This window comes from Pygoscelis adeliae, unplaced genomic scaffold (genome assembly GCF_000699105.1).
Source record: "Pygoscelis adeliae isolate BGI_AS28 unplaced genomic scaffold, ASM69910v1 Scaffold76, whole genome shotgun sequence".
Classification (NCBI taxonomy): Eukaryota; Metazoa; Chordata; class Aves; order Sphenisciformes; family Spheniscidae; genus Pygoscelis; species Pygoscelis adeliae.
The window spans coordinates 1,161,959-1,184,180 of NW_008825111.1; the positions used below are offsets into that span (position 1 = coordinate 1,161,959).

At 42.4% G+C, this 22,222-nt stretch overlaps 1 protein-coding gene across 1 annotated transcript in view; it reads left to right on the forward strand.

Annotated features, from left to right (window-relative positions):
- Positions 1 to 6,744: 6,744 nt before the first annotated feature.
- PREP (prolyl endopeptidase) overlaps positions 6,745 to 22,222 on the forward strand; it is a 299,065-nt gene continuing 283,587 nt past the window's right edge. Inside the window, exon 1 of the mRNA XM_009327938.1 lies at positions 6,745 to 6,750. Within this exon, the coding sequence (XP_009326213.1) occupies positions 6,745 to 6,750 (6 nt within the window). The remainder of the gene's footprint in view (positions 6,751 to 22,222) is intronic.

The following is a 22,222-nucleotide window of genomic DNA, read 5'->3' on the forward strand; positions in this document are numbered from 1 at the left end:
TTTTAATTTGCAAAGTTGTTTGCTCTGTTTACCAAAGAGCATATCTGTCCTTTAATGATTGGAAGCTGAACATTAATGTAAGCAGAACTGGAGTGTCAGATGATGTTGAAAGCTGATTATAGAACTTGTACTTTTAGTTTCATAATTAAAATTTTATAGGGTGAAAATACCTATTCACCCTATCTACTGTAAATGCAATAAGTGAATGTAGGTGGACTGGATCTTTATTAACCATTGAATGATGGGTTGCATTCACACTTGTATCTGAGCCAGACCTTAGCTCCTTTGCACTGAAGACTGACAGAAGATGTGATTGCTCTCTGTTATTATAGCTGGGGGCAAATACAGGGGAAGGAGGAGCTTTTAAAATTAAAATGCAGAGGAAAGTGCCCAACAATTGGGTATAAACTAGATTCTGGATGAAGTCCGTCAGGGGACAGAGGTTTTGAAACAAGTTTTCAGCCAGAGGTGTAGGTGCAAAACTGCACCTCAGTTTAAACTGGACCTTAATGCCCTCACAGATATGATTATATTGGTTTCTGATGACAGAAACCAATGTCACAGGGTGCTGTACACAGGGACCCAGGCAGCTCCAGTGATGTGGCTCTGTTCTTCAGTTTCTGTGTATCATCTCTTACACGCAAAGCCACTAGCATCTCTCTGGATATACTTGATGATGATTATTACAAGTAGCTGTTTGACCTCTCTCTCTGAGAAATGTATGCCGGGTTTTATGGTCATGGCACAGAAGGACAGATTAGAAAGATTAGTGTTTGGGAAACTTCAGTAAAAAAGCTTTAAAAATGCAGTCCTGTTTTCTTAAGCTTGATGGAGCCAGGGATATTTTTTTAAGTGTCTTGGGCATTCAGTGTGTCAGTGAATGAAGAGCGCTACAAAAAGAGCCAGAGCCAGTAGGTGAGCATGCAAATGAATTTTATCTGATAAGTGGTGCTGTTTGGCTGCTTATATATGAGTCTCTACTGTAAAATAACAGGTCAGTGAAAAAATAATTCAGTAATGAAAATTCATTATTTCCCAATTATTTACATGATATCAACTCCACCCACACAACAATTCCACCTCTTCCTTTCTCCTTTTTTTGACCTGCGTAATAGTGTTAGGTTTGTTTCAGTAGTGCTTGGCAAAGTGCACACTGCCAGGACGCGTTTGCCAGAGCTGTCATGGCCCTGGGGCCTGCCAGAGCCCGGGAGTGATATCCCAGCCCTGCTCCAACTGCTGCCAACCGTCCACAACGTCCAGGTCAATCTGCCAGCCCAGGATTGTTGCAGACTGTAGAGATGGTTCAGCCACGCTCACTCCACACGCCTCCCCCCTGCTACTGCACCAGGGCCTGGGAGCAGATGTTTGCAGCAAAATTTAAACGCAGCAGGGGCCAGGAGCTGGGCCAGCAAGTGCAGCAGCTTGCCTTCCCCAGCATTTCTTCCCTTTCCTTAAATAAATAACAATAATAAAAAAGACCAGCATATCTGGTCTATATAATATGGACTACAGTGGTTTCCAATTTCAGTGGTACACCACTCTCTTTAGCAAACCGCAGTTTGTGATTTCTAGTGCTGGTATATGAGTCTGGGAGTGAAACTGTTCTAAGCAATGTCTTGTGAAATATCTGTGTACTAGGCATGGAATGGATAAAATAGATCCAAACAGGTAAAACAGAAGTGTTTTGTTAATTTTCCTCTCAGACACAAAGAGAACCTTAAGGGACTAGGTCTTGTGTGGGGAAAAAGGGCTATATCCTAATCTCAAGAAGTCATTGTAAGTGTAGTTTATGCATGGTGGGGATGCATAGCTGAGGTCATAGTAGAAAAAGCAACAATGAATGATCTGACAGAGCGGGAGGAGCCTTTCTTCTGCCTCTCCTTGGATGTTTTTCTTCCTGTGACCTTGCTTTCAAACCATTCAGATTTATTTGAGTATAGTTTGCTACCAGTTGCCCCACCTCTGAAAACAGCCCTCAGACTGGCTGCCAGTGCCTCTTTGCACAGTCCGTACTGCAATGCCCAGTTAATGAATGGGTACGTGACCTTCTTTCTTTTCAGTGCTAGAGCTGTTTCACAACCCCCTAAGCAATGCAGCTCCCTGCCAGGTTGCCTGTCGTTTTTGGAGAAAGTATTCCTGGGAACAGTGAGGCAGGACAGGTACAGTGTTCCTCACCTCACCTTGCGGCTTCTTCCAAGCAGGGAAGTTGGCAGCTGCAAACGTGTTTCCAGAGAATTGCACCAGGCTGGCTCCTGTCCTCCAGCAAAGTGCCAGCTTGTCTGTGCTGCAAGTGTCACAGGTTTGCCAGCTGCTTGAGTAACTCGCTGCCACCTCTGCACCTCTGGATGGAAATCTTGGCTGAGGTCTGTTGGCAAAGCCGTGTAGGAGATTTCCCGGTCACATAGGGAGTCTCCTGGGTCGAGGGCGGGCTGAGTGCCCATGTCATGGAGAGCCCACCTGAGGAGACACAGCTGGGGGATGTGGACCCCAACTCCCGTCATCCTCCCCTTGCAAAGGCAAACTGTGACTGAAAGTGATAATGAATTCGAATAAGCAAAAACCTTAGGATTTCTGCCTCCTCCCTCCCCCTGTTCCTAACACTACATTTCATCACTTATTTTTAAGTAGGAAGTTAATCTGTCCCCCTTTACATTCAACAGGCTCTTCACCCTGTAGGAAATGCTCAGGATAACAGTGTAAGTGAAACTATGTGATTGCTAATAAGCAGCTCCACCAGCGCTTGCCCGAAGGTACCAGAGTAGTCAGTGTTACTAATAAAGTTAATTACTCCCACTACAAGAGAAATTAGTCAGGGGGAAAAATCAACGTGTATGAACAAGATGATTAGCTGCTGGTTTCACTTTTGCAAATACATTTAATCTACTGTAGTACTTTTATGCTGGTTAACCAGAGTCACAAGGTATTAATGTGCTCCCTCCTTATGAGAGAGCAGAGAAAGAATTACAAAACAGTCACGTCCGTTTCCGGCCCTGTCTGATGAACTGTGAATGTATCCAAAACCTTCTGCATTTTTCTCTCTTTTAATAATTAGTGCCATTTCTCTCCTGGCCATCGAACTGCGGTCTGGAGGTAAAGTATTTCATAATTAAAAGCATCTCTAGTGCTGAGTTTTTCCAACAAAAAATCTTCTCTCGTCCACCAGGACATCCCATTTCACTTTGTGGTGTCTCTAATCTTTATGCATGTGAAATAGCAAGAACCCCTCCACCTCTCCATCAGGCATGAGTTTTCATTGACTTCTGTGACTGTAACTGATTAATCTTCTAGGAACAATACAACAGCTGGATTCAGATTTACTCAGCTCTATTTTCTGATCTGGGAAGTGAATGAGATAACACAGAAGAGGAGCCATCACATAACTGTTTGATTTCTAGGTGATCTTTTAGTGAAGATCTCAAGGATTTGTTGGGTTTTTTTTTTCAATACAGAGAGTAGAGAGAATGTGTTCTGCAAATAATAACATCCTCCTTCCCTGGGGGGTTATATAACTGAGAAACATCAAAGACTTTGCTCTGAGACATTGTGTTCCACGCAGGATCTGCATATGTTATAAGAGGTACCAATTATTTCCAGTTCTTGTGGTATTTTTTGTAATATGGATACCATCCAACCCAAGTCAAAGAGGGCATCATGCAAGCATCGGATGACGAATCCTCTACTCATCATTAAGGATAGGAGAAGGGAGGGAAAATGTTTAGTGGCTTCCCATTTCATTCAGTCATTGGTTTACCTGTCCAAATGGTTGTTTTTCATTTGGTTTATGGCATTTCTGTGTGACACTTCCTGCAGCTAACTTGTTCACCTCACCATCAGGAAGGAAAATCCACATGGAGTGGCCAGGTAACCCGGCACAGAAATCCAACATGAAAGTGCTCAAGCCTGACTGCTCAGAGAAACACTTGCCTGTAGGCAGTTCAGAAAGAGCTCAGGAACCCTCAGATGTTGGAACGAGAATAAGATCTGCATGTGGCTAATTTGCAGAAAGAGAAAAAGAGACCACTTACTGTATTTTTTTAATTATCTCTTGAGGCTGAATTTTGAACTGGTGGTAAGACGAACCACTATACAACCTATGATTAAACTTCTGAAGTGTTCACGAATTATTATTACTAGTGTACTAATTACTATTTCCATTACTGGAATCTTTTTAAAAGGCTACTTTTTACATGTAAATCTATTAGTCAAATGAAAGTGAGGATATATTTTTGAGAGGGACCTTCATCCTTGAGCCACCAGTCCTTTAGAAACAGTAGACTGAATTTACATTTACAGTAAGACATATTTTCCCTCTTTTCAGAGTAATATGCAGTAATGTGCTTTGAAGTGGGTGTACCTATCATCTGCCTCTTCTTTGCATGGCCAGTGTGGTTTGAAGGTGTTCTGGTAGGAATGAGAATCTGCTCCTATTTATTTTATATACTTCTGTGCTCCTTCATGTTGAGTTTTTTCCTAATTTAGTTTTTATTCTCTCCTTCTCCCTTCTCTTTCACACATTCTTCTACCTTTTATAAAATCCCATCTTTTCACTGTTGTTACCTTTCTCCTTTTGATTGAGTATTGAATATATAATTATGAGGCAACAGACTGTCACCATCCACAGCTACCACCCCTTTCCATAGTGTCATAGATTCACAGAATAATGCAGGATGGAAGGCATCTCTGGAGGGCATCTGATCTGCTCCAGTCCCTGTTCGGGGCAGGGCCAGCTTTGAAGTTAGGTCAGGTTGTTGAGTGTCATGTCCTGCTGAGTATGTCTAAGGAGACACAACCTGTCTGGGAAACCTGTCCCAGTCTTTGACTCCTGCACTGTGAAATTTTTTTCCTTATATCTAATCGGATATCTAATCAAATTTTCCTTGTTGCAGTTTGTGTCTGTTGCCTCTTGTCCTTTCCCTGTGCACCTCCAGAAAGAAGTCTGGCCTCCTCTACCTTTCTGTAAGGTAGTTGAACACAGCTGTAAGATCTCACCTCTGCTTTCTCTTCTGAAGCCTGACCAACCCCCTTCAGCATCTCCTTGTACATCAGGCCTACGACTACTTAGATCACTGCAGAGATCTGGAACTAGCTATGGCACTTGTAAGCAAGAGAGCGTATCCACCAGTTAGCATCATTCAGGCTCTTCTGTGAAGAGTCACTTAAAAAGATTCAGAGTTCTCTGGTACTATCAAGCTATCATGAAATGGAGGAATCAAAAAATTAACCATAAATTAGTTGTAACCTCAACAGAGTAAAAAGTCCTAGAATTAACCATTGTTAATGAATGGTTTTTCAGCTGCTTCATGATTCTCCAAATGATCTACATTATAAAAAACATTTCTGATGCTGTTTGATCAGACTAAACACTTGAATGCACAAAAGAGCTTGTGGCTAGGACAATGGGAGTGTCATTTATGATCTATACAAAATCTTATTGTATGAAACACTGTTTTTGTTTTGAAAAACAGTTTTATTTATGCACTATGAGCTTGGTGGGGGTGAATTCTTACCTAAAGGAAGTGCTTTGATGGTTGGGTTAGGCTAGTTTTGCAAGAATTACTCCAGCCGTTCTATCTTTGGAGCTCCATTTTTCTCCTCCCATCCCAGCAAACCGTGGAAGAGGATGAAGATGAGCTCAGATGCCAGGAAGTTTTTCAGGATTTTTGTCATTCCTTAATCACTCGCAGAACTGATACAGCCAGAGCCCAGGATTGCAGGAAGGATTCCTGAGCAGTAGAAACCTTGATGTTAAACAAGAATCAGCCATGACACACCTTGATGATAGGGTGGAGATAATTTGTTTTGTTATTAATATTTGACATTCAAGTTCATCATGCGGAGAAGGCAACCGCACTGCCTGGAAGAGAGGCTGCAGGCAGCACAGAATCTTACTCACCCCATTGCATAAGGGCATATTTGCATCCAGATCCTTGCGTGGTGATTAAAAGGTGCGTTACACAACCCAGTGAAAGAGTGAGTGCTGTTGGATGACACTCAATCTGCTTCTTCCTGAGCTCCGCCATGAACTGTCCTTCCCAGCTCTGCATGCATGGGTCGAGGATGTCGCGGTGCCTCCTGCGGCAAGGAGGTGGTTTGTCAGCGGGGGGGAGAGGGAGCCCTCTGCCCTGGCCCCGCCGCCCTCCCTACCACCTTGCCTGTGGCCGGGACCCTCATGACAGACACCATGGCCTTGGAGGGAGATCCGCAGGGCCCCGATGGCACGTCGGGAGCGGGGAAGGGCGGCTCCACCCCAAGCGGGAGCGGGGTGTCATTAAGAGTGCCCGCGCCCGCTCGTCAACAGCCCCTGGCCACCGACCGAGTCACCGGCAGCTGAATGAAAGTAGTTTTGTTGTTGTTTTGTTCTTTCCAGCTTCTGAAGAGTGCACCCCGCCAGGAGGGCTGGTGGCTGGGCCCAGGCTGCCATGCTGGGCTGTGTCAGGCCAGGCCGGCTCCTGCGCTGTATAACCTGACCTTAGGTGAGGGCTTTCCTTCGGGTCAGGATCTCACTATCCGTCCGGGTAACAACGATACCTCATGTACCCTGTGCTGCGAATCACCAAATGGTGGAAATCAGAAGTAGTCTGGACATTCCCCTTTGCTTTCATCCCAGTGTGACGTCTTTTAGAGTTGCCGTGAGTCCTTGGGTGGTTTTCCCAGCCAGTTTCAGAAAGTCAGGTGTCAGAGTCGCACCGCTGGTGGCTGCAATAACAGCACAGACGCCACGTCTGCAGGAGCGCGTTCCCGGGCATGGCGGTCGGCTGGCACGGGGCAGGCTGCAGGCGTGCCAACAGACCCTCTCAGCCTCTGAAACGGGGCAGGACTTAGTATCGGGTGGAGAGAACATGTTTTCTTCTTTTGCGTTCACAGCTCAGTGAGACCATGGAAGGCAGGCTTTTTTTGATCTGTAGTCCTTCAGTTTCTCTGATGATTCTGGTGTTCAGGGGTGTTAAAGAAGCTTTTCACCCATTTTGTTCTTCCCAGCATGCTGAATATTAAAAAGGAAGAGAAATACCTCTCAGCCCTAATACTCAAATCACAGGAAAGCACCTGCCCCATTCCTCATTTCATGACCTGCTTCATACTATAAACAATGTTCATTACAAGTTGTACCTCGCTTGTCCTCTGTATTTTTCCCCATCCTCTTAGACCATAATTGCCATTCCCTCCCCCTAATTACTCCACCCTGGCTTAAGGTGCAAAGAATGGCCTTTGTTTGGCAAATAAAGGGTAGGCAGAGCTTTGAAGGAACACATTGCTGTTACGGAGATTCACCCAACATTATGTGGTTGACTCTTCTAGTTTCTGTTAAAGCCAAGGCTTCAGTTGTTTCCACCAGGGACAATCAGAAGAGAAGGACTGTCCTACAGACCAGAATGTCTGACCTTCTACTGTATAAAGGGAAAAAAGCTACATAAATATTTCATTTTCAAGCTCACAATGTGCTGTAAATGATACCAAATAAAAGTGAGTACATACAACATAAAAATAGCCTTTATGGTATCTTTAAAAGAGTTTTAGGCATATCAGCTGTAGCCTGTGAACAGGCTACATTGCCAGTTAATCTTCTTTCCATATACAAATTTGTATATAGACATTTTTAGACTTTTTGAATGAAAGAATTTGTAACCATAAAAATCCACATATTCCAGCTGCACATTTTAATGTTCTTGGGGCTTGGTTTAAATTGTTTTTCAGTTGTACACATAGCTTTGGCATTTTAAAATTTGAGGATACATGAATAATTGTGTGTATAATTTTACATAAACAAATGTGCCTGGTGACTGAAAATATAGCTTTCATTCCTGTTATTTGCATCTAACAAGAATAATTCTGAAGACATTGAATAATCATTTATATATAGGGCTTTAAGTGCAAGAAGTTCATGAACGTGCAAGATAGCTGGATTGCTATACTGAACATTTTACATAGCTGAACTTCAAGAGACTCTTACAATTAGAGATTTAAAAATTACACTGTTGCACACCTGTGGTCTAAATTATTTCAGATCTTCTGTGGAGTTCTTGGACATGTTAAAGGAGATTTGCCCATTGAAAGTGTCACTGAATCAAGGGCTTGGAATAGGAAGAAGCAGGTGTGATCGGAAATAAGGTTAGTCTGTCCGACTTCAAAGAAATAGTCACATATTTTTGAAAAGACTATACGTACAATAATGCTACTTCTGTACTGACACCAAGCTATTGGCGGATAGCTGAAGTCAGATGTGAAAAAAATGGAAAACCAATTTAGATCAGGGGTTTCCCAACTTAGTATGCACCAAAGTATGCAGTGTCAGAAACTACTCTTGCTTCTGGCAATGGTAATGGGTGTATGTGGGACTGCTTTGGATGTCTTTCTGTTTCACTCTGTGAAGACAAAAAGGTTGTGAGTGTGGTGCAAAGATGCACCCCCTTCAGGAACTATCATGGGTCCAGCTTGTCTACCTAGGCTGGTATGGAAACTGTGGTAGGAGTATCTCCAAACACTGGGACAAGGGCTGTCAGAGTTTTGCCCTGACAAGGACTTGAGAATGGAAGGAAACAGTGGCTCTTGGAGGAGTATGGAGAAGGAGCAAGCAGATAACAAATATGAGCTATAATAGCAAAAGATGGCAGTGATTGTTCTGTGTTTCCCTAACAGAGCATGGTTCAGGAATGACATTATCTGAAGCCATCCAGGTCCCACTATATAGTTTCTTCTGATGGATCAAAGATGACCGTCTTTGGCTAATGAGCAGCAGGTAGGGAACTGCCAGCTCTCAACTCTCTGTACTTCTACCTATTTCTTTTTCCCACATGAAGGCAGCAATAACAATAGCTCCCAGATCTGTGTAGATCCCCTTTCTCTTTCATATAGAGTTGCATCCATGACACTAAACAACCTAGACTCTATTCTGAAGTGATTTACGTACTAAAGTTTGGCAACCTTCAATCTAAATCACATCCATTCTTTCTCTTTCTTTAGAAAAGCATGACAGACTCTTTGGCCTTGGAGGATACAACCCTGCGTAGCTTGTCTCCAGACTGTGTTCACCCGAGGAACGTGGCCAATCTCTTTCCCGATCGCTTACCAAGCCGATGTTTAGGCCTGCTCACATCCAAAACAGCCAGTTAGCATAGTCACTCTCTCTCCACTCTCCCCCCCTTCCCATATGATTACTTATGGCTTCTAGTATTTGTTGTGACACAGATTTAAGTCTTTGTTACAAAAGCAAACCTTTAAGTATTCCTAGGAGTTTTGTGAATGTGTAGACAAGACACTGACTAACACAGCAGGAGTTTCAGGATATTGAAATTTCCTCACACAGGTTCAGGATATTGTATTTCAGCTTTGTATCTCAAGGGTGGTGTAAGTTCAGGAAGAAAAGAATTGTGGCATATGACGAAAGTATGGGGCACTATAGCATGATACTACACCAGTGTCCACCTGGCGGGTAGGAATAACATAACTGTACATTTTGCGTTTATGTTAGAATTTGTCCAAAATGTCATATAAACACAGACAAAAGTGGATACACCTTGGCTGAGGTGTTATTTGACTGTGGAGGAAATCTTTGGAAAGTGTAGATTTGCTCATTGTCTTGAGAACTCCCATTGTCTTGAGAACTCCCAAATTCGGGCTGGTAGTTCTAAAGGAAGCCTAAGAAATCTTCTAAGCATGCCCTGTTTTGTCATGTAAAAGGTAAGGCTTGAAAACATGAAATTAGAAACAGAAACTTCAAGCATGTGGATCCATTAAAACAGGGCCCAGTCACCCCAGGAGAACAGGATTAAGAAAGCTTGATAAGACTGGGATTTATGACAGTATCACTTTAGGCCCATTCTGTCTGATCCAGGCATTGAATTATTTGTATTCTGCTACTAAAGGACACTTGAGTTATGTGAACAAATCTTCTAGTTATTAAATAATTTACTTACACAGTGAAATCAGCTATGTTGTTAGTTAAATTATACTGAGAAATACCCAGGCAAACAATATTTGCTTTATATATGTGGGTATCATTTTCCAGATAAACTTTTGTATGTAGAGTACTATTTGCAGACTCTGTTTGTAGGTGGTGGTTGATGTGAAAAAACTCTATGCATATATATATATGTATATGTACATACACATATACATATAATATACATATATACGAATATATATGAGAGAGAGAGAGAGAAAGTGAATGTTGCACTGTTTTGGGCCTGCCATTCTCAAACACTGAACCATATGTATACAGGTAAGACATCCTGGTTGCCCTTGTGTTACCTAGTGCCAGGAGGCAGCTCAGAGCACTGTTACTGCTCTGACTTATACTTCATCCATTGCTCATGCCAGACATCCACACATGTACAACATACAGCAGCCCTACATATTACTACAGATGCTTACCTCAGCTCCACAGTCAACATCTGCAGGGGCAAGACCACAGAAAGAGGTTGTAAGGTCCTCATTATCAATGAACACAACACAAATGGTGAAAGTAACCTTTTATTTGCGTGTGATATAGAGACATACACACTGCAAACACATGCCACACATCATAAAAGGACAGGATACTTGGGAGATCGCAGCAGAGAAACATTAGCATCTGCTTCTAATAACCAGCGTAAATAGTACATGCTCTGAGTTTCTCATGGTGTTTCTGAACAGAATTCCAGAAGAGCTGCACACATGGCACAGCCGGGCTCATTAACACCACCCGCCATCCGCACAGCACCGCCAACGGGAACCCGGCCCTGCCTGGCCCTGCTGATGGGGCAGGGTCGGTGGGGATGGCTTCACACCCCACTTCAGCTTGCTCATTGCTGCCCTGCCTGTCTCTGCTTCAAGGAGAGTGGTGTGCCGGTGGCCATACTCACTCAGGCTTGTGAGAAAGCCTGTGCCAAAAGAGGTGGAGGGGTGCTCCGGAGGAGAGATGGAGCTTTCTGGCTCCAGGGGTCCCACGGGTGCGACGTGGGTCCTGTGAGCCACTGCTGCTCGCAGTCTGCAACGCAGCACAACCTGGCACAGAAATGCCAGATTCCTGGAATTACTATGCTAAGCACAACATGAAAATGCTCAGAGCATTGCTGTCCAGGCAACACTCACAAGCTAAATCTTCTGTAGATTAGGACGCGTTCTGGAGAAATAAGAAAGAATGCAGCCAGCTAACTAAAGACAGGTGTGCAGCTCTGCTGCCTGGCATGTAAGAACAGAAACGATTGCGGGATGAGATGAAAGCCTCGCTGTGAGCACAGGTTGGCCTGTGGCAGCACTGTTGTGACTGTATGTACACAGTGCCATACAGCAAAACACAGACCGAACTTGCCCAGCACACACGCCACGGGCAGTTATCAAACTAGCTGGAAATTCATGTATCTACACCAGTTCCCTTGCAGTCACCTCTGGCTTATAGCTCAGCCATTCCATCATAAGACAATTATTTTAACCCTCTTAAACATCTCATTTCTCTTTGTTAAATATTCTAGGGTTGTTTCAGTCATTTGCTTGGTTTCTGGGTAAAAAAACCCTGAAACCTTAGTCCTCTACAGCTTGTGACCAAAATCATCACACCTAGGACTAGTATATTTGCCAGAATAGTGGAACCCATTTTCAGCATATCAAGACTTCCTCTGAGCTACATCTGTTAGTGATATGGCAAGTTTTTCTTGCCCCTGTCACATCCAAGAAGCCTGTAAGAAAGGAAGAATGCTATATGCTATGTGCTTGCTGGGCCATGGTTTTCCACTAGTGGCAATATTTACAGCATGTCCTGGACTGGACTGCCCACCAGCAATGTTCACAAGTGGCAACCCACGAACTATTAAGTGCTCTGAATCTCTCTGCCATGCAGCCTGTTTTTAATGGGTGGGATAGCTTTTACTGATGTGTTTACTTCGTGAAACATTCAATTAGCCAGATTCATCATCAGCATATTTGCTTATACTGCCTTTGTGTTGGGTGCTTCATCAAGCTTTTCCTCATGTGCAGTTTGCCATCTGCTTGTAGGTTGTTCAGAGACTGTGTGAAGATTCTCTCTCTCTGAGAAAATGTGTGCTGGTCCATTGAAGTATTTGCTAGTGATGCAATGGCAGCTGTTATCATCACGTCATATGTGTGCGGGTGGTTGCAATACATGGTATATAGGTTGTCAAAATTTGCCAGGAAGATGTGTTTTTGATTGTGGTATTGTGTGCATGTGTGGTACTGCTGGAGCAGCACGCATAGGACTTGGAATATTACATGAGTACTATGCGTGAGTGCTATAATAAACCACATACCAGAGTGGTTACATGCTGTATTGGGTGACAGTAACACCATATTCACACAGCTTTTTCACATATCTCTTTATCAGCTGCCCATTTTCAAGTATTCCTCGGGGCCCTGGCTGTTTCCATGTGTGTGCTGGGCAGTGGTCTTCACCAAAAGCGCTCTCACATTTGGAAATCAACTTTTCCTTGCCAGTGCTTTCCTGGCTCTGGGTGCCAACAGTTCAGGCTCTGTGGGACAATGGTTCATTTCCAATGTCTGTCAGGATGTTTATACTATTTATGTGTAGGCCTTTGTCACCTGGTATTAATTGGATTGTGCCCTCTCTGCCTTTGAAGGCACAGAAGGCTTCAAACTCCTTTTTATTACACATGGTGGCCTGTAATACTAATCAACTACATTTGGATACACCATGTTGTAAGTATGGGATATGCAGCACCCCACTGCATCTTTGGAGATCAAATGGTCTCATGGTGGCTGAGGCCTTGCCTGCACTTCTTTTGCTCAGAAACCTGTCTGCTACACTTTTGTGTTGAGATACCGTTAGCTAAACCTGAGCAAGCCTGTAACCGCCACAAATTTCATCTGGTTTCTTCCCCTCCTGATTATGCAGAAGTGTTGGCTGCTCTGCTGTCCTGGATCGCTGCTTTGCAAGCAGATAACTGTTTGACATGGCACACACTGTTTATGCTGTATTCCCTGCTCTATTTCTTCTCATCTCTAAAGGCAAATATTTACCTTTAGTGGGTATTGAAAATGAGGTTTATAATCCTGCTGCCACTTAATGAGGCCAGACGCTGTAATGCATGGTCCATACTAGTACAGATCTCTTTGGCAAAGGTACGTGACACAGTGAGAAGGGTCCTGACTGCACTAATGAATAGATTACGCTTTATCCCTACTCTGGTGTTTTGCCAGGTGATGACTGCACTGATAAAGGAATTCTGCACATCGTTGCAGTGCCTGGCCTCCTCTCATCTTGTCTGATAGATGCATTGGCCATCACATACTGTAGCATGATCAGCAACATGTCTTTTGATTGCTCATGGAGATTGCTCCGCATTTTTTTCCTTTCCTCTCTTCTGGGTTGAGCAGCCCCAAGTCACAGCAACCCGTGAACGCTGTGCCGGCGGGCACTGGCACTCGGAGTGACGTCACTGCTGCCTGTTGGGGCACAGAAGCTTGGGGCTGATTAAGTTTTAACTTTTGAGTCTGGAGCTATCTGTGTGGGCTCACAGCTGGGGACTACAAAGTGCTATATGGAATTGGCACAGAGAAGAAACACACAGATCGCCTGCTGTCAGGACATCTGTGTCTTTTTATTTTGGGTACATTTAGCACTTACAGTGTTTCACATCTGTCACATATGCAGTATGGCACTGACAGTGGTTACCGTTATATTTACATTTTGCCTCGATCACATTTGTTGTTGTTGTTTACTCTGTCTGCAAAGCCACCTCCTTGGCTGCACACATTTCATTCGTTAGCATCAGGGATGCCTGGCACTGAGTGTTACCAGCAGTGGACTTGGTGACACACACATGGCATAAACAACATGGCATTCAGCTAGTGTATCAGCCCTCCACCATTTGTATCCTCTTTACAAATGCCGCCTCTCCAGTTCTGCCTGGGCCTACATCATCTTGTCCTGCATAGCACTTGCATGGCACAGGATAATTGAAGAACAGGCCTGTAAGAGACCCCAGGTGGTCTGAAGACCACATTAGTGGCTTAGTTTGTCCCCTGCTCACAATACACCCACAACATAAGCTAGTCTGGACAGACATTTGTCTAATCTAGCCTTTAAAAAGTCTAAGCTACTCTTAAAAGCTCTCAGTGACAGCAAATCCAAAATCCCCCTGGGCAATATTTTTCATTCTGTACATGAGAATGTTTTCTGTAAACTTTGGCTGGAAATGTAACTTGTCCTTTGAGACGTAGCACATGACTTCAGAGTCAGCTGCTGATAAGTCTGACAGAAAAGGAAATAAAACGATCCATCTCTCTCCCTCCTTCCCGAATGAATTCCTCACTTATTTGCTAACTTCCCTGTCATTTTAAGCTCCAATCTGGAGTTTTGCTTAGGCATCACTAAAGGCCATCATCCTGCGTTCCAGGGTTTAGAGCCATGAAGTTTAACTGATATAGTCGTGTTCACCTTGTGGTCATTTGTGCCTTTGTTCCAGAATATGGCCAGGATTTTTCTTCTGCTTGCAAATTCACAGCCTTTATCCCTCCCTTTATACATCTTATACTCTCAGGTTTGTCCTTTCACTGGTCATGGCATATGTTCCCTGATTCTGATCACATTGCACACAGATTGGGAATAAAGTATTGCCTTTTTATACCATATTGCCGCTACTGCTGCTCCCCTGGTAGGCTTTTATCTGCGCTTTGGCTGCCTCTGATTGCAAGTACTATAGAGCTTCCTGATGGGACCAGAAGGAGCAAGTGAGCTCACCGGGAGAGCCATTGGATCACCTCCTAAATCGCCAGTGCTGAGGCTGGATGGACTAGAAGGCAAAGATTAAAAGCTGCAGTGTTTGCTCTGAGGAGAGCAATGAATCTCTAATGGGAGTGGAAATTTGCCATTGCTTTTGCTAGGGCTGTTGAGAAAATGAGGGGAGCAAGAGGATGAGATTCCTGGAGCCAAATCTGTCCTTGGAATATATCACATCACAAGCTTTTCTTGTGACAGAATTCTTTCATTATTATTTTTTAATTAAACCATCCTTAAAAATAATCCTTGCTTTTAAATCACAAGTCAAAAATGCAAATGTGAGCCCTGGGAACTCAAAAGTCTCAGGCTACACAAATTTCTCTCATCCCTGCTATGGAAACAACAAAAGATGAATACACAAGGAATGTCTGTTAAGGATAAGTTTTAATGATCATCTGCAACTTGTTATTCCATAATACATGCCATTAATAAACTGAATTACCCCCAAAAGTCTGTCCTGTGAGAAGTGCTATATTTCCTGCATCTGCTGCATCTGTTTTATCACATCTCTGCATCCTTCTGAAAGCACTGTGTAACGTGTTAAAAAAGGTTCCAGCACAAAGCAATCACAACTCAGGTATATAATATCTGAGTCTTTCCTCTCCTTCCTTCACGGCCCTTTTATTTCACTTTTTACTGCTTCTGTGTGTGAGGAATAGCTTCCAACTGAGAAAAGCTCAGTCTACCTCCTTTCCTCTCTCTGATTGAAAATCTTTGTCTCAGTTGTGCGTCCAAAACATTAAACCTCACCCTAGTAAATGGTAGAGTCACCGACAGATTCAAGCTGTCACGTGGACTGCTTTGCTCCAAGAGTTCTGCTCCAAGGCCACTGAAGTTAATTAATAAGATACTTTTCATTGCCTTCAGTGAAAACTGGCCTGGGCCTATAGTCATGCATAATTACTGAGTGGGAGATGAAAGGGCCATGTTACCTCCCATTCCCACATTTTCAATGTTTTCCCTACCCATGTGGCTGCAAGATTCTCATTCCAATCTGCTCTTATCTTGGTTTGGGGGAAAACTGGTTCCCATAATGGTTTCATTGTGCTAAGGTATATATCCCTCTTCACAGAATTAAATTAACCTCTGTCCTGTTCAGATATACTATTATCATCATTACTATTAAATTAGTTGTTTCTGAAGCAACTGCAGACAAGACACCAAGCCAGCCCCCCTGGCCGCATTCCACAGGGTGAGCTGCAGAGCACAGTTCCAGCAAACGTATTGGGAAATGCACTGCTGTAGCTTGTAAAGCTCAGGCACACCTCTCCTCTCTGATTCCTTGCAGCTGCCCTCCATGCCGGTAAGCTGCTTTCTCAGGAAGGTGCTAGAGAGGAGGTCTGAAGAGGTATAGCCTTATGATTACATGTGAGAGCATCTGGAGGTCTCAGTTCCCTCCTGTGTCCCTGGTTGCGAGCTGATTCTTCTGTTCCTCCTGTGCAAAACGGCTATAATGTCATCTGCCTCCTTCCCTTTTTAATTTCTCCAGTATGCTGTCTAACAGACATTGCAACTCCACCTTCAATGAAAGCATAGCTTTCAGCATCACTTACCTTTTCCAATTGTTCTTTATTACATTGATAATTCTATGATATACTTAATAAATAATATTTGTATGGTTTTCCTCCATGGAATTATTGTATATTGTATGTCACTAAATTACATAATCATGAACGGTTTGATATAGGTAATGTTCCTTTCATTTAGAAAAAGTGTATCCCTTGTCATTAATGTTTTTATATTGCCATAACTTGTACTTTTTGTCTTAGGCAAGCATTAGTTTGAGCTTTCTTGGACCGAGAGCAGTCTAACTCCCATTCTTTGTGTTTTAAGACTTTGTCTTAGACAACTGGCATTCTTACCAGCAAAAATCTGGGCAGAGGCTGAACTTTTATTGTAAAATAAGCATGATGGAAAGAAATACGCTTTGTAAGTGCAAAAAAGCCATGATAGAATCCTGGATATGCAAGAATTAAATAAGGCTAAGAAATAAGTAAATATATATGTATGACAAATATATATGTGTATATGTGTGCGTAAAGCCAATCTCTTTTTCAAGGACAGGTAATGATTTCATGATGTGAACAGTTGACTTCATTACAATAAGACATATGGTTTCATAAATTCAATACTTACTGTGGGGTATTTGTTCAAATTTTAATGCCACACAGTGTTCTAAACTTATTATCATGAGAAATACCAGCTGATGATGAGAAGCAGAGCTAGGAGCGCTAGATCACACCAAGCTTTGCAAGGATCCGGATAGGTGAAGCTGTCAAACAGTCACCAGTACATTCCAGCAGACACCGTAGTGTGGAAGCTTCTCGGCTGCCCTTCAGCTCTGGTGGCTCGGTATCAATTTAACATGGTGGAGCAGCCATTGGATATGAAACCCCTATGTCTTTGCCTTACTGGTAAAACTAAAAAATGTTATTAAAATCTAGGCATGCAGAAAGTACACGGAATGAAATCCTGTACCTGCTGTGATCAATGTGAATTTTGCTAGTGGCTTCAAAAGGCCAGGGTTTCACACAGAATGTTTTAGTCTCCTTATTTTGAAATAAAAGACATATTTTTAAACTTAATTTATAAAGGAGCCAACCTTGAACCCTGTTTATATGTATAGTAGCATTACTAATCAGCTTTTCAAGATGCAAACCTTTATAAATGAATAATTTCTTTTGTTATTCAGAGAGTAACAATGTAGTAGGTGATTGCACTTTTGAACAAAAGAAAAGAAAAATGGATTTGAGTTTCAAGTATTTTCTCAGGTTTTGATTTGAATCCTTGCTTATTGTTGACATTTGTCTGAGCTCTATGCTGGCATCAGTGTGATAATATAAAACACCTACAAAGGCTCTAACCAGAGCAGAGCTGCTGATACTTGTATACATATAAACTCAAATGTACAGTTTTAATGAGCAAAGGAGCTCACCTGAGGCATGTCGTTCTAATGTATTACTTTTGAGCTACAAATGCCTATTTTTAGAGGCTTTTAATTAAGTAACCAAGGCATGTATAAAACTCAGTGCATTGGTTCACAATAAATATAATTTTTTTCAAACTTAGTCTCTATTTCTTCTTGGGGAAAAAAATAATTAAAACAGAGTAAATTTTGAACTGTCCTGTGAATGCGTAGTTTCCACTGGACTATATTTTTAGCAGGAAACTATTGCTGAAACCCTGGCTTGGGAAGAGGGCTCCAGATAGGGTGGAGAGGCTGCAAAGGCAGCCACAGGCTGGAGAAATGTATGTGAGCGCTTAGGTAGGGCTTTGGTCTGTGTGAGAGTTCACGATATCAGGCTCCAATATTGACTACATTTTATATAATATTTATTTAGTGAATATGCTAGATGAGTCATAAGGTTTTTAAGTAGACTTCACTAGAACTTTCATTTTACAAACAATTGACTGTGACCCTGAAAACACTGATTCACGTGCTTTTCTTTGTGTGTGACAGCGAATGGGAGTACCCACAGTATGAGAAATGAAGCATATGTACAAGTCTGCGCAGGATCAGGGCCACAGAGGTGGGTGATACCGATTTCATACTTTTGACCCTAGCCAAAACATTCCTTTGTTTTAATAGCTTGCCTTTCTTTCTTAATCTGTAAAGCAGTCTTTGGCTGGTGACAGCTGTGAGAATTCTGAAATCCATCATGTACCATGGGGACCTTTTCTGATTTCTGTTGCCTTGTAATACACTTAGAGCAGCACATGGAAAGTGAATAGCCAGAATTTTCTGTTGGTGAAAAGAAACAGAGTCATCCAGAGGAAGGAGACCCAAGAGACCCAACCTCAGAGTCAGAGGAGAAGTCTCATTTTGCTCCAGCAGTTCCTTCATGATTCTGTGAGAATTTTCCCCCATACAGTTGTAGTTTTACCAGGTTCACATTGTTTCCCTGCAAACCTAGCAGGTCATGTGGCCTGTATTCCATCCCCAGCATTTGGGAAGCCCTGTGATAAAGCTACAAAACTCTCCTATTCTTAAAGGGATTGAAATATTGTGGAGTCCCCAAATATGTTTCTCATACATATGTCTGTGGTTCCAATTTGTTTTTCATCACATAAGCATGAGTAACAAAGTTAGTTATATTAGGTGTATTTGATGTAAAATAGTCAACCCTTTTAGCTGGTAGGGGGAAGGGAGAGACTTCACTGAGGTTTGTAACTTACTAGAAATGTGTATTAGAAAGTGAAAACCAGACCCCCACATTGATGAAATGATTTAAAATAATTTCATTGAAAAAGTATGCTCTACAAAATTAACACTGTCTGCCTCCTAGTCACAGATACACTCACATTTGAAGCAGATAGAGGATTATCCTTTTGGACATGTTAGGATTCCCTTTATGGCAAGGAAAATATTCTTGGAATAATAGACGTATCAGAGTAGCTGGGCTGATACCAGTATCAGGCTTTCTACTGAAATTGCTGGAGAAGGCTTTCCCAGATCAGTGGACGAAACCTGGGAGATAATAGTTGCTCACCAGACTCCTGTGCCTGTTTTCTAGGACAATAGCTTATACATTTCTTTAGCAGCACAATGCCCTTGCTCCACCTCTGACCTGTTTCTCACCTTGCAAACTATCTTTGTACAATTACAGCCTTGAGAGACCCCTGCTTGCTGGGTTGTTGAGAGAGGCTTGGACATGCTTTCTTATGCTACCTCTCCAGACTATGTGTGTCTTTACTGTAGATGGAGCCCTCCACAGTGGTTGAAGGTGAGAATATGATTTACCCTAAAAGCCCTGTATCGGACATGTCTCCATGGAGTCTAAGTTCAAGAGACAAATAATATGCAGGCCTCTTCAGCCTGGCCAACAGAGAAAAGTAGTCACAGAGTCAATCCTTCCACCTGGAGGATCAGTCATTCCAGCTATCTCCTAGATATCTGCTTAGGTTGGGAGTCACCTGTCCAACTTTAGACATCTCTAGCTGTCTAAATCAGAGGGTGCCTTTATAGTCCCACCTTAAGATCAATATCTAAAATAATTGGGGTGAATTGCCCCCTGGAGGCTCCTCTCTCTTCCTGTTGACTATTACACGATCAGTGTTAGAGTAAGAAACTCATTCTTAGGTATTTAAACTGAGGTGAGATAAATAATACCCCTTCGGTAAGCCGTTTGAATACAACCCTGTCTTATTTCTATGGACTGTGTTACATGCCTCTAGAGTAGTAGACTCAACTCGACTCTAGGAATGCCTCATTACTTTCTTGAATTTAAGAGCCATATTGCTCCATTTTATTCAACATGATAAGTGCTCTGAGAACAAGTCTGCTTGTCTAGAAAAGACAAAAGCCACTGTGTAATGGAATAGTATGTACAGTATTGCACTTTAGTCAGCAACCATATTTTCATTCCCTGACACAAAAGCATCAGCAATGCAGAGAACAGTGCAAGTTTGAATAATGTGTGCAAAATCAGCGAGAGCATTGAAATGGGACCCTGGACAGACATTTCTCATCGGTCTTGTTTGGTGACCAGAATGGGAAATCACCTCTGTAATTCAGCAGCATAGATTTACTTTTGCAAATGGTAGGAGAATTGAAAGCTTTGAAAGCTCCGCAAGAGCCTGAATACTGCCAGGGTTCTTAACATGTCTGAGAGGGAGGATCATCTGCAGCCTTGAACACACTAAGTATAGACAAGAGGTACATAAGCAGTCAAAGATAACACCACTTCATATCAAGAGCTGCTATCCAGCCCTGCAAAGGAATTTGAACAACTGCTAAGGATTTCTAAAGTCTGCACTTGATTACTGCAGGACTTCAGATACCCCTTTCAAATATTTATGATCCTTCACTACAAATCAGTGGTTTAAAGACACCTAAAAATAATGCTGTAAAAACTTCTCCAAGTATCTTAGATATAGAATTATTATTAGATTTGTTTCTCTTTTACAGATACATTTTTTGGCCCAAGCTATGTGTTTCAACACCCTCTCCTTACATCAAGGGCTCTTCAGGGCTTTTTCTGTATGTGCTGAAAGACATTTCTTTACCTGAGGCTACTCTGCTAACTTCTTTGAGCACAAAGTATCTCTGGATAATTTAACCACGTGAGGCACACTCAGAAGATTTGGCAGATTGTCTCAGGCATTCGGAGTTAACCAATAACAATGTCCCTGCTCCTAATCCTCCAGATTTCTTCTAAGTTCTGCTTCTATTTGTTCTTAGTGAAAAGCATGACATTATCTTATTACAGCAATTTGATTTTCATTATCTAAGTAGGCTGCTGTGTCAGCAAAAAGCAGCAATTTGGAAAGGATGGAAAAGACTGCGAGTCATGGATGAATGAGTGATAGGTGGAGAAATAAAAGAAGATAGAAGAGGGTATGTTGAGTGATTGAGAGAGCTTGGGAAAATAAGGTGAGCTCTGTGGTAATTAGTTAAGAAATATGGTTCTCTGTTTACATGGTGAAATGGGGGAAACCTGCTTTTTTCCTGTCACATATAACGTGCTTATATGGCCTAAGTTCAGCCAGAAGCATGGTGTAAAATAGTTTGTTTAGAAGAGGTTAGGGTACTGAGGTGACTACAAGATCATGTCTAAGTCATTTGACAAGAAAAACTACCTGGCAAGAAATCGTCTACCACCAAGTTCCATTTCAAAATCTGCTTTTGAGATGCATTTCCTCTTATACAAGAAGAGGCCTGGAAGGTGGCAAAAATCGATCTGTTACTTATCAACCTTAATTTAGTTATGCTTACAATGCTGCAGGCATTCCTCTGGAGATACAAGGTTTCAAGAGATGATACATAAATTGGTATGGGCATGGAGCACAGCATGCTCTTGCTGGTATCTAATTAACTCCAATTTAAACAATTTTCTGGGCTGAATGTCTTTAACATTTAAAATCTATTGTATATCTTTTTCTGTGTATAATCCAATGCTTACTGAAAGCAATGGGGCTAAATCTACTGTAGTAAATAAAATAAACCAAGGCCTGTTCTCTGGCTCTGATGCCAAGCAGTGTGGCACAGCTTATGTCCATATTGCTCAGCTTTCTTCTTCTTCCAGAAGCCACAACCAAATTGCCATTGCGAATGAAAACCCATAGGTCTGACCCCTGAATACTGCCTGGACAGTGACAGGGAGAGCCAGAACCAGACTGTGGAGCATGCTAAAAATATGTGGGATAGTCCTGTGCCAGTCCACCTCCTTCGTTTATTAATACAGGTGTAGCCTGAGAGTCTTTTGATTGGCATCAGTGGACTACAAGTGGGTGAAAATGAGCCATCTACTGTGATGGCTCTGTAATCCCTTGAGATTCCCAGAACATATTGCTTACCAGTAAAAGGGACCTCCATCTTAAAAGAGAAAAAGGAATTTAAAAGCTGCTTTGGGCATTTTGCCAGCTGCATAGCAACATCTGGTTGGCATTCAGAGGCTTCAGGGGCAGCTAATCCTGCTCTGAGCAGGATTAACATCCCTGTTTAAAATGTACTCTTGGCATGTCTGATGGAGCCAGGATTTTGGCTGTCCAGAG